We start from the raw sequence: 12,482 nt of genomic DNA on the forward strand, positions 1-12,482 counted from the left end.
GTTAGGTATGTAGTAGACGCAATGTTTTCAATGCATATTAATCTGTCAACATCTCATTCACACTATATACACAATACTATTTTGTATGCTGCTTTTATTTATCACACACACTCAACTACAGAAACACCTACATATATAGAGCTGGTTATCAAAATAATGGTGACACTTGAAGAAAATGCAGCTTACGTGATTTATGTTGCGTGAGATCACCCTTAGCCTGTAGTACAGCTCTGATTCGTCCTGGAATGAAGGCATATAAGCCATAAATGGTTTCCAGGGGAATGTTGTACCATTACGTGTGCAGTGCAGCACTCAGTTCATCAGCGATGATGGCAGAGGATATCTGCTTCCGAGTCTGACCTCCAGAACTAATTACAAGTGTTCAATGATGTTGAGATCTAGGGATTTGGCAGGCCAGGAGAGAGATCTTAATGTTCATGAAACTGTGCCTCAGTAGTTCCAGCAGTGTGAATTGACTCATTGTTATCTTGGAAAGTACATTTTGGTTGTAAACAACATAGAATTCAAGTCGTTACCTAAAATGTCCATATCATCACTGGCAATAGTGCGTCCTTTGAGAGTATTCACAGGAGACAGGAAATTATGGCGCACAGCATCACAGAGCCAGTAGAAGACAATTAAGACAATCTGTGGACGTCTGCCATATTTAAACACGGCCTATTGTAACAGGACTCATCGGACTATATATCAAGTTTTCAGTCAGCGGCGGTCCGCTTTACCTGTTCTTGGTACCATCTTCGTGCTAAAGCGTTGGCAGTGATAAGCGATTTGGAAATTGAAACTGAACCGCTGGTGTTCAGGTTATAAAACTCCAATCGGCTTGTGATGGTCGAAGTCTCTTTTGTGGCGTTCGCTGTATGGTCTTTAGTAAGAACCTTCTTCAATGCTCGACAACCCCTTATACTGAGGCTTCTCTTCTGCCCACTATTACTTTTCGCCGATGTTTTCCTGTGAACTCTAGGTATTTATGCCAAAACGATTTTTAATGAATACGTTGATTTGTAATCAAAAAATAGCGTCTTCGAAACTAACGGGTTGGCGCCATGAATCATACCTAATTTTATTCGTTATGGACGTTCGTCATTTTATTCAGGTTATAACATATTGACAGCAGCACGAACGTTTTAGTTAAGTAAGAAGAAATCTATGTGTGACAGTATCTCCGATATTTGTATCCAAGTTATATTGGCCAGTTCATTGTACAAACTCGTATTAAAAATTTCCTTCACTCCACTACCCTTACAGTTGGGAAAATGTCATACACGTCACAACAAACTTGATTTCAATACGGGGATACTTGACATTGCATCATAAATCATCAGTCTTCAGCAAGTAGACATTAGTATGAAAAAAACAATATGTAGATGTATTCCGTCCCTGAGCCAAGAAAATTTTGTGCCTTTCTCCTCTTATTTGTTTTTATTCAGTTACGTATAAGGGAAATATGTGTAAGTGCTGTATAGGCTTAAACAATACAGCCACTTCCGCATACATGAACCACCAGCAACTGGGCAGGGGGTATAGAACCAAATACACAAATTACGCTGACAGTCAATGAGCAAAGGCCTCGCTCTTATGGAACTCTCCTCCATCATATGCAGTAGTGAAGAAGTAAGTGGCACAATTTAAACATAGTGATTTCTCAATAGATAATGCTCTACGTGTAGGAAGACCAAAAACAGTGACTGTACCCGAAATCGTGGATAAAATTCATGGCATATTTCTTGAAAATCGCAGAATCTCAGCAAGACATGTGGCAGAGATTGTGGGCATTTCTCGGAAACGCGTTGATAACATAATTCCTAATGACTTGCGCATGCGTAAGCTGTCTGCAGAATGAATTCCCAAAAATCTGTCAGCAGATCAAAAGCGTGAAAGAGTGAGGGTTTGAAGGAAACTCCCATTTTGACCTCAATACCGAAGTCACCATGGACGAGAAATGGTTGTACCACTACGATCCTGAAACGAAACAAGTCAGTGAAATGGCTCTTATGGAGTCCATAAGTCACTTTCCACTCACCGCAAGAAGTTCAAGAGACAAGTCGGCTGGGAATGTGTTTACATTCTTCTGGGATATGGGTTGAGTCGTATTCATCAGATGCCTGCCCAAAGGTCAGATGTTTAATGCAGATTATTACTCTGCATTACTCACAAGACTGAAAGACAAACTGAAAACGAAACGCCGCCGAAAATTAAGAAAAGGAAAAAAACTGAAATGTTGTTCCTTCAGAGCAGTGTCCCTGTCCATCGGGGGACACCTTATATTATAAAATCTTAGGTTTCAGTGTCTAGATCATCCTCCTTATTCCCTAGATGTAGCTCTGACGGACTACTACTTATTCTCCAAACCCAAGCAACACTTGAAAGGATGCCATTTGTGATCTGATTAGGATGCGATTAGTCTTACGGAACAGTGTTGCGAGGAAGTCTTCAGATTTTTTAACTAGTCTGCAAAAATTGGAACATTGTGCAAGGAACTGTAGTGAACTTCGGGAGGAACTGTAGTGAACTTTTAAACCTTTAGAACCGAATACTCAAGGAAGATGTTAATTACGGACAAACTGTACAGCGAAATTTCATACTGTTACAACAGACATGAGACGATGTGTTTTTCAGATCTCTTTGTTTCTAGTGTTATATTCTGCAATTTATATATATAATAATTTTAAACTTTATTTCGTTTCAATGCTATACATGGCATGTTCAAAACATGACGCCTAAGAATAAATAGAATGGTTAATATCATTTTGATGTCTACCGGAACTAGGAGGAGGTGGTTCTATTCTACGTATCCTGTCTCTTGTGTCAAATGTCTACGCCAATTAGAGACTGACTGATAGACGTAGAAAAATAACTACATATTATGCTGAAAATTGGGCTTTGAGTCAGTGGCATATCGTTTTATACAGGGTGACCCAAAAATAGGTATCCAGTCCCGTACTGATCAGCTCATTGCATTTTATATAATTTCTTATTGTTATCCATCAGGTAGACTTAGTGTCTTTATTATTTGTTCTTAATGGATTTTTACTTAAGCTCGGAAGAGCCGATGCAAATAAACTCATAAACTAGAATGTTATACTTGGTCAGTGCAGGGTATACCTACTTTTGGGCCACCTGTATTTCGGTGTTACAGTCACCTTGCGATGATCATATAACAATAGTACAAATAGAATCCTACGGGAGCTTCACAAAGGATTTTTTTTTTTTTTTTTTTTTTTGTCGCGTCGCTCAGCAGGGTTGGTTGGTTTAAACCAGCTGTTAAAAAAAACTGGTTTAAACCAAAAAGAAAGAAAAAAAACGAAAAATGTTTTAAATTGTGTGAACTTCATGGTGTCTTTTTCATACATCAAACTATCTGCATTAGTTATCTTCTTTTCACCTTTTAATCAAGGCGTCCCATGTTCAATTCTTGGTCGAACCACAACCCTTCTTTCAAGTGTAAACCAAGTAGTGGTTCGAATGTCAATTTAAGCGGAAGTCTTCTTCTTAATAACCTAAGTATTACATAAGGATATTAAGCGTAATCATACGAAACAATACCAAATTGTATATTGCTGCTTGCTTGAATGCTTATTGTTTTATAAAGAAACCAAGGTTACTTAAATATATTGATAAAAGTTGGCAAAGTTTATCAACTGCCTACGTAGCTTCCAACATTAGCTTGGATTGGACTTTGTTTTAATTTTATTAAATGATATAGTGAGTGAGTCGGCAGACTCATTGCATTTGTGGCCAATTAGTCCCGGTTTCGAGTCCTATGGAGAACAATTTCTCTCGGATGTGAACTGAGAAGCGTTTGGATTCCGCTTTAAGCTTATGTGATCCCTTTCAGCCTAATCCTGTTGTTGCATAATAACATCAAAGCGAAACAAACCTATTTCTGTCCATATGTAATATAAATATATAGAGCAAATTATTTAAACCAAAAGAAACCTGTTTGTTTTTTCAATAAAAACCATGGTTTTTGCCAACCCTGTCGCTCAGAATAGTTCCTGGGGACGAGAGCGAATCTTTTTATTATTATTATTATTATTATTATTATTATTATTATTATTATTATTATTATTATTATTATTATTGTTATTATTAAAAAAGAAGGTTTAACTTTTAAATTTTTCATCCCCATGAGGCGACATTTCTACTCCATCGATACTGAATTGACACTGAAGCTGATTGATAAAGCTGATAACAATCTGTTTTGGCTACGGGATAAGTTTACATACAAAAAATACATTCTGCCATCAAAGAAATAAATAAAGGAGTATTGGAAAATTTTTGTATCGGGAGAAACAGTTTTTTCTCCCTTCAGCAATGGAACAAAGAGTGGTTCTAAAAGCGTTAAATAGACTTGCAGACATGTATGTAGAAGACATTTAAACCAGAAACATGGACTTCCACAGTATAAATAATATTTCAAATTAACTTCCAAGGCAACAATGTATTGTTACTTGGAGGACAAAAGTTTGAGAAGAAGTAAAAAATAATACGTTGTGTCACGAGCGATTTTGAAAGAATTATCGTCTATTGACAGTAAATAAGCAGGAAAAGCTGAGCCCAAAACCAAAGCATTTAGAAAAGTATTGAATCTGATTTGTAATAGGAATCAACAATACAACAAAAAATAGTATTTTAGCGGAAAAGACAAACTTACATCGCATTACTGATGGTGGCAGTATATATGCTGGTAGAAAATATTAACAGCAGAAAGGAAGTGATATAGAAATGTTTGCATGTATTACTGCTGAAAAGCTATTCAACAGCGGTGGTTAACAGCGCTGTGGAAGTGGTTAAGTGTTTTCATTCTTTATTGGGAGTGAACGTTGGAGACATTAGAATGGGGTAGGTGAGCTCAGTACGCTTAACGGAGTGTTAGCGAGGGTGGGTAATGGAACTACAGGAGGCAAAATCATGCAACATGTTGCAAGGGAGTGTTCGTTGTGCATCCGTGGTGGCTTTTTGGTGCAAGGAAGGCGCATACGCACGTCAATCCGGTTCGGACGGCAGGAGCATCCATATACACGCTTGGACCTCTACATGAAATAAGCTTAGGACATGGCTTGTACTTAAAATTCACGGTTCCAAGAGGCAAAAACTGCCTCTTACGGTGACGAAATAGTTTCCTACTGTTTACCAGCTGCATCGTTTTTTGCTATAAAATTATCATTTTGCATGAATCTTCATTAGATATATTATTTCACAATTACTTTTGAGATAATTCTTAATTAGGATCGAAATGAATATTTTAATGTCTTTGAAATTAATTTTATGGTTTCAGCTTTCTTTTCTTTTTAAGTTTCTGGAAATATTTAAACTTGTTTTACTGCTTTGCCCATGTATATGATCAAACTCACGTTGGCGTGAAATGGCCCATACTAAAGACGATTATATCAGTATTTTGTATTTCCCTTCCAGGCTGCCTTTAGTAACCAGTTGGTGTTGAAAGGAGTAATGAATCTGCCACGCTTAACTCATTTTGTGTGGGAGATAACTTACGAAATGCTTCGAGTTACCCAATTATTTATGGCAAGTACAACTGATTCGGCAAAGAAGAAATCAAATACACTGAAATCAAAATTGGACTGTATACCTATAATGAAACCTCTGCCTACCATGTTGGTTAACAATAAAGAACTTGAGCTTGAGGATGGTAAAAGCAGCACCACGGGCAGGAAATCTGATAGTGACGTTCGGGTAGAGTTTGTTTCATTGCAAAATATCTTCAGACTTTTAACACAAGCTTTGCCAAGTACTAAAGTACAAATACAAATCGTACCTTTTCATGCAACATGGCGTGAAAGTATTTCAGATGTTAATTTGTGATTCGATTGTAGTACAATCTTCCACTTCATGTTGTCAATGTTTTTTAAACTAGCTTATTTGATTAAACTGAATAGAATGTAGTACACACCATTTTCTGTGTATATAAAGAACGAAGTATCTTATTGTTTTATATGTATTCATATTGTATATAAATATTGACTATATTCTTCACCAGTTTCAGTATAAAGCTTTATATAGTGAACAACCTCAAATTTCTAGACATCATATTAAGTCATGGTAAATGTGCAAGTTTTATTTTTCATATTGTCATCCGATTTTAGTTGTCTCCTGAGTTTTATGAAGTAAAAAGACTGATATTTTCCGTGCAAAGGCGCACCACAAATAGATGTGATGTCTTACATAAATACTCCTCTTGTTAGAGGAATGTTTTTTTCGGTTGTTATAACTGACAACGCCAGCTTTCTTTGATTGCTGTGGAGGAACATTTATATAAGTGACTTTCTGTGGATAAGTGAATCAATAACTTTCACTGACTTTGTGTAAAAAGGGTAGGAATGTACACCCTGTTGTGAAGTGTTGATATTAGTAATTCCTTGTAATTATTTTCCATACACACATAATATATATTTAAACAGTAAGTGATACCTGTAATTTTTACAGCAAAGAACAGAATGAAATTAATCAAATCGATGAAAAGTATTAAAGCGGCCAGTTGTAGATCCTGAAACTGCCTTTTTGACAGTACGAAGAAACAAGACAGAAATTGAACAATGTGCAGGAAACCGCACTTGAAAACGAGCACCATATTTTGGATCAATCATTGTGAGAAGATGAATTGGGACTACTTAGGAATATTAGTTCATGCAGAGTTGTTGTTAAATTCTGATTAATGGTTTGTAAAATCATTCCCAATTCACATAATTGGTACTTATATAGAAAACTAAGGAAGTTGTAGATTATCTGTCTTAGGTTCAACTTTCAAACACCAACTTGCAGAGAATGACAGTAATATTGTAAAACTTAATTCAGTTCATGAAGAATATCGCTTTTATTTTATTAACGTGTACAGTGACCACGTATTGTTATTGTTACTCAGCTAAATCAGAGTAAAGATCAACATACTACAGTAATGAACATCAACGCACCAACTCTCTATAAATTAACAACTGTATCTCTTTGAAGTCACGTTATTATTAGGCGTTTTTAGTTCTAATCCGCCTTTATTCGGATAATGATGTTCCCTCGTGTTGAAAGTTATTGCCAGTTGAGTATGAATATTCAATTTGATATTGTGATATATATGGCATTAAATTTATTTTCAACTTTTATTTTTATATATAATTAGTGACAGTACTACTACTGAACTAGTTTGATACTACATCTAGCTCAGTTACTCTTTTGTTCATATATTACTCCAAAAATTCTTAGGCTAAACATTAAATCTCATTTCGTATCATTAATACAAGGGTGTATCCAAAAGTTCCAGGACTGAATATGCAAAATGAAAGTTTCTTACCTTTGAAGTTACATTCCTCCATCTTCATCAAAGTATTCCCCTTTTGTATTATTACAGCAGTCCCAGCGTTTCTGCCATGCTTGGAATCATTTCTGGAAGTCTTTTTTTTTTTTGGGGGGGGGGGGGATAGTGTCAAGTACCCGCTGCGATTCTTCTTGAATTTCTGGAATGGTGTCGAATCTTCGCCTCTTTATCCGAAGCTTCAGCTTGCGGAAAAGAAAGTCACAGGGGACAGGTCAGGTGAGTATGAGGAACCACTGTCATGTTGTTCTTAGCCAAAAAAGTGCACCACTTTAAAGGACTGGTGTGCAAATGCATTGTCGTGGTGGAGAATGAGGTTACCGTTATGCCATTTCTGTGACCTTTTGCGACGCGCATTTTCACGCAACCTTCTTAGGACATCACAGTAGAAGTCTGCATTGATCGTGATTCCATGTGGGACAAATTCCCGCTGGACGATCCCCTCTTGGTCAAAGAAACAAATAAGCTTCATCTTCAATTTGCTTCTTTCCATGCGTGCTTTTTTGGGTCTTGAAGACCCAGGACTCTTCCATTGAGAAGACTGCAGTTCAGTTTCTGGGTCGTAAGCATAAACGATGCTCTCATCGCCTGTAATGGCGTTTTACCAATGCCACACAGAATTTGATGCACACCCTTTGTTCAACTTCCGCCATACCGCCGAGATAAGAAAAATCGCAGATGGCTAATGCAACACACAAACGAAAACACGTGCTACATTCAAACGCTTCCACTTCAAACCACGCTACTCGGCACACTGGCTCACAAAACACCACCGCAACACATCCTAGCGGGAAACTCGTGAACCGCAAGCGGTTTGTATGGTATGAGCACTGTCCTGGAACTTTTGGATACACCCTTGTACATACTCTGTACGGTTCATAAATCATACTGAAAATCTTACTGTTGTCACCCTTTAAGGTACGAAAAATATTTCAGAATAATTTACATTAATGTCTTATTTGCGTATGCACCATGTCTCTACATCACACAAATGCATAGTACAGTATAGGAAAGCCTGTTATTTTGACACCACTGTAACTTGACTACCTATTTAATTGAGCCATGTATCTACAGATTCATGTTAATATAACAATGTATTACTACTCATCGAGTTGGTCACTTGTACAAATATGTTAGAGGTTTCCTTCGGAAGTATGGGTTTTTATTCCAAAAACAAAATAATATAAAACAAAACAGGTAGTGTACGTTCTCCATAAATTTCAGAAGTATCAAGGTACGCTTTCTAAGTGTAATGACCATACAAAACCTAAATTATTCACTTTCAATTCTGTAGTATTTTATTCTGGAGACCGCCACAATTTTTCTTTGATCACTAAACAAATCAGCACGAATAAAATTTTTATACTAATGCCAACTTCGGCATATGCTTGTAAGCACCGTTGGAAGACACGTTTGTGAAGAGGATTTCATGTAATAATTACATGGTTTAGTATGTAGTAAAATCACTACACAGAATAAGTTTTCGATTACTTACAAACAGTTACTGGACAGTTGAAAATAATACAAAAAAAAAAATCCCTTCAAAACTGTGTAATAGTTACAGTAAACAATTTGTTGATCTGAAATAAGGGGAGGTTTATTAATAAAATACTGTACACAATTTATATACATGTGTTTTGAATAGTGCTACTGCAATCAAACAATAAATACTTGAAAAGTTTCAATCTTCTGAAAATAATAAATTGTGTCTTAAAGCATTTCTCTCGGTTTCCTCACTTTTTGCAGTTTTGTAACTTAAGCGATGTATGTCACTAAATTTTGGAAAGTAATAAAGATGTTTGAAATTTTAAAGAACGCTGCACAGAATAGTAGCTCTCCAGAGTCTCTGATCTTGTAATTCGCGGTCATTTTTTTTTCGATTAAAATGTCTTGAAAATAATCGGCGAGTCCATTTCTTATAATTAATAAGTCAGGACTGAACGGTTGTGTATGTATATATATATATATATATATATATATATATATATATATATATATATATATATATATATATATATATATATATATATATTACATAAAATAGTATCTACATGTCTAGCACAATTTATTTTCTTCCACATGTCAATATATTAAAATTGTACTTGAAAATTCAATAGTGAATCTCATATCAGAATATGATATAAAAAAGAATATTGTATTATTGATCATTTCTAACCGCACTACGTTAAATAAACAACTACAAAGTTATTATAAATTCGCAGCAAAATGAAACGGATGCGTTGCGAGATATTCTATCAATAATGGAATAGATGATTGTGTACCAAACCATAATCTTAAGTTATTATTGTTTATAACAATGTAAATTTTTATTTCTAATGAGTTGCGCAAAAACGAAACAGTAGTTGAGCAAATATCTTATCCGGTGATAAAATCGTTAACATTTGCCAAATATTGTGTGGAATTTAGGGTCAAGACATCACATAGTTATTGTTCAGAAGCTTACAGTTCAAATACAAATGTATGTTTGAATTGTGTAACAATTAAAGCAAGTTTTCTTAGTACGTGCGATTGTAATTTAGTTTCCACAAACAATATTTTTAAATGTTAATGTTTGATATTTGAATTCTGCTTATATTGTAGATAGGCACTTGATACATGAAATCATTATCATACAGAAAAAAAGAAAGAAAATGTGTAAACAATGTCATATTTGTAACTCAAGATTAAATCCTTCTTTTCGAGATGTAATAATGTAAAATATAATTTGAGATATTGTTAGATGCATGTGAAGAGCTTTTCTAGTGTCTCAAATAAAAATAAATATTTAAAGATTAATACCTGAGATATTTAATTAAGAAGCAGGTTATGATTAATCTGAGTTACAATGATTTTTTTCTGTTTACTATATTTTTAACATTTTGTATGTGAATAAAAGAAAAATTTAAATTCATTATCTGTTTTTATTTTAGTTATTTGAAAACCTTATTTTAAAAGAAATGATTGGGATTTGAATATTTGCCTGAACTTTTTGAAGTATGCTGTTTCGTAAGTGCCAATGCTGACACATTATCCCAAAAGAATGAGTGCTACAAGCCGACTGGTAAGCCCCGTCTCCCTGAGAATTGTTGGCACTATAGTAGAAGCGCGGTACGAGACAATTTGGGTTAGTACAGTCCACTGTTTGAAAACAGGTTGCCAGTTGGCTCATTTATAGTTGGAACCTGGGAGAGCAATATAAGAAGGGGCGTCATTCAAAATTTCACTTAGGATTCAAGATGGCGGCTATATAGCTTTGATATTTTACTGTTGGTTTCTCTTTCGAAATAATGAACATTCAAAATTTCAACTTCCCGTGTAAATCGGAAGTAATCTTTATATTATGTCAGTCAGTTAGTTAATGTAGCTTTATACATTCGAAAGGAAGACGAAGAAGATAAAGCCTAATAATCTGATGCACATTGATGTATGATCCTTAATTCGACTTTGGATTCGTGTTGTACGAGTCAGAAATATGTTTAAACGACTCCAAACACGATATAATTAGGCGATGTTAACGAAATTTTGATCTGGGGACCCATTTTGGAAAATAGCCGCCATCTTGGATCCTAAGGGAAATTTTGGATGGCGCCCCCTTCTTAAATTATTCTTAGACTCCAGCTACAAGTGACCCAAGCGGCATCCCGTGTTTAAAAAGTGCAGTGAGGTTTCATGTACCGTTTCTACTACTAGTAGGATTTTTAAAGGTGTTTCATGAGTACAAACTTAAGCAGGACATCGCATATCCACCAAATCTGCTTCAAGATGATCTTTAGACGTAATGTTACGGTTAGTTTTCACCAACGCATAACATTATACGAAGGACGTTCCGATAGTAAGTTTCGTTATTTGTTGTGAAGAGAAGGTACACCAGGTAAAACAAACAGTCGCCATAACACCACACCCGTTGCTGGTTCAACGACGGAAGGAGCGTCAGCGGAGGTGGAACGATGCATGAGCAGAACGCCAAAGAAAGAGTTGCAGCAGATCGGCGTGCCTGAGGTTATTCGAGTACAAATCACAATGGCAGATAGACGTGTGCTGACAACGTGGAAAATAACATTGCTAGGGTACAGGACATGGTGTTAGTGGGCAGGTGCATAACGGTGTCACACGTGGCGTTCACATTTCGTACTGGTCGTGCTCAGGTCCGTCATATAGTCTATTATGTGTTGGGTTACCGAAAAGTGTCTGCAAAATGAGTGCCGAGAACCCTGATCCCGGATCACAAGAGTGCAAGAATGGCAATCAGCCTCGATCACTTGATGCGGTACGCACGAGAGGAAAATAAGTTCCTGTTCAGAATTATCACAGGCGTTGAGACATAGTTTCACCGCAGAAACCAAAACCGCCTCAATGATGTGGAAGCACTGGCGAAAATCCCAGAGGGATGAGGGGGATATGTCCCCCCAATCTTGGAACTGGGGAGATTGTCCCCTCAATAATACGATTTGAAATTGTTTTTTTTTTGGGGGGGGGAGAAATGTGATATGAATCTCATCTTGCCCCCCAGAATAAGCCTCCCAATATAAATAATCAAATTCGCACACTAATTATATGTGATGTACAACAACAGTTGGGGAAGCGAATAATGCAAAAGTTATGGAGCCCTATTGCGTTCATGGGAACGAAAACACAATAATTAAAACTATGCTAAATTACTATAGACTGCCAATTGCTCATTTAGAGAATTTATGAAGTTCACTATTATTATTATTATTATTATTAAATTTGAAGTATAATCAAATATCACGACATTAATTATTAGTTTTAGCTAACTGAATTGAGCTGAAAATGAAATCTTGATCTCGAAAGATTAACTATTAACTTTATTCTGTAATTGGTTTCAAGGCTGTTTCTGAGTGAATACTTTCTTCGAAATAAGATTAAAAATTATACAAAGATTTCCGAAACATTCGAGTCTGAGATTTTTACGAGCAGTCACGACTCGAAAATTCGAGTCGAAGAATACGTTTGTCTCAACTTGTCTCGAATTTTACAAAGTTTGTCTCGACTCGTGCGCATCCCTAGAAGAATATACCAAGTGCATTTTGCACCTCTACTAGGAATTTGAACTGCCGTTCTCTAAGGTGATTGTCCAAGGAATGGAACAGATGATAATCGGACTGTGCAATGTCCGGGG

At 36.0% G+C, this 12,482-nt stretch overlaps 1 protein-coding gene across 2 annotated transcripts in view; it reads left to right on the forward strand.

Annotated features, from left to right (window-relative positions):
* The window catches only part of LOC145694974 (uncharacterized), a 90,507-nt gene extending 80,254 nt beyond the window's left edge, over positions 1–10,253 (forward strand). For both annotated transcript variants that reach the window (XM_081771788.1, XM_081771787.1), the window contains exon 11: positions 5,437–10,253. In XM_081771788.1, the coding sequence (XP_081627914.1) occupies positions 5,437–5,844 (408 nt within the window). In that variant the 3' untranslated portion in view covers positions 5,845–10,253. The remainder of the gene's footprint in view (positions 1–5,436) is intronic.
* Positions 10,254–12,482: the final 2,229 nt, after the last annotated feature.

The sequence above is a fragment of the Thermobia domestica genome, chromosome 9 (genome assembly GCF_964235325.1).
Source record: "Thermobia domestica chromosome 9, izTheDome1.hap1.1, whole genome shotgun sequence".
NCBI classification, from domain to species: domain Eukaryota; kingdom Metazoa; phylum Arthropoda; class Insecta; order Zygentoma; family Lepismatidae; genus Thermobia; species Thermobia domestica.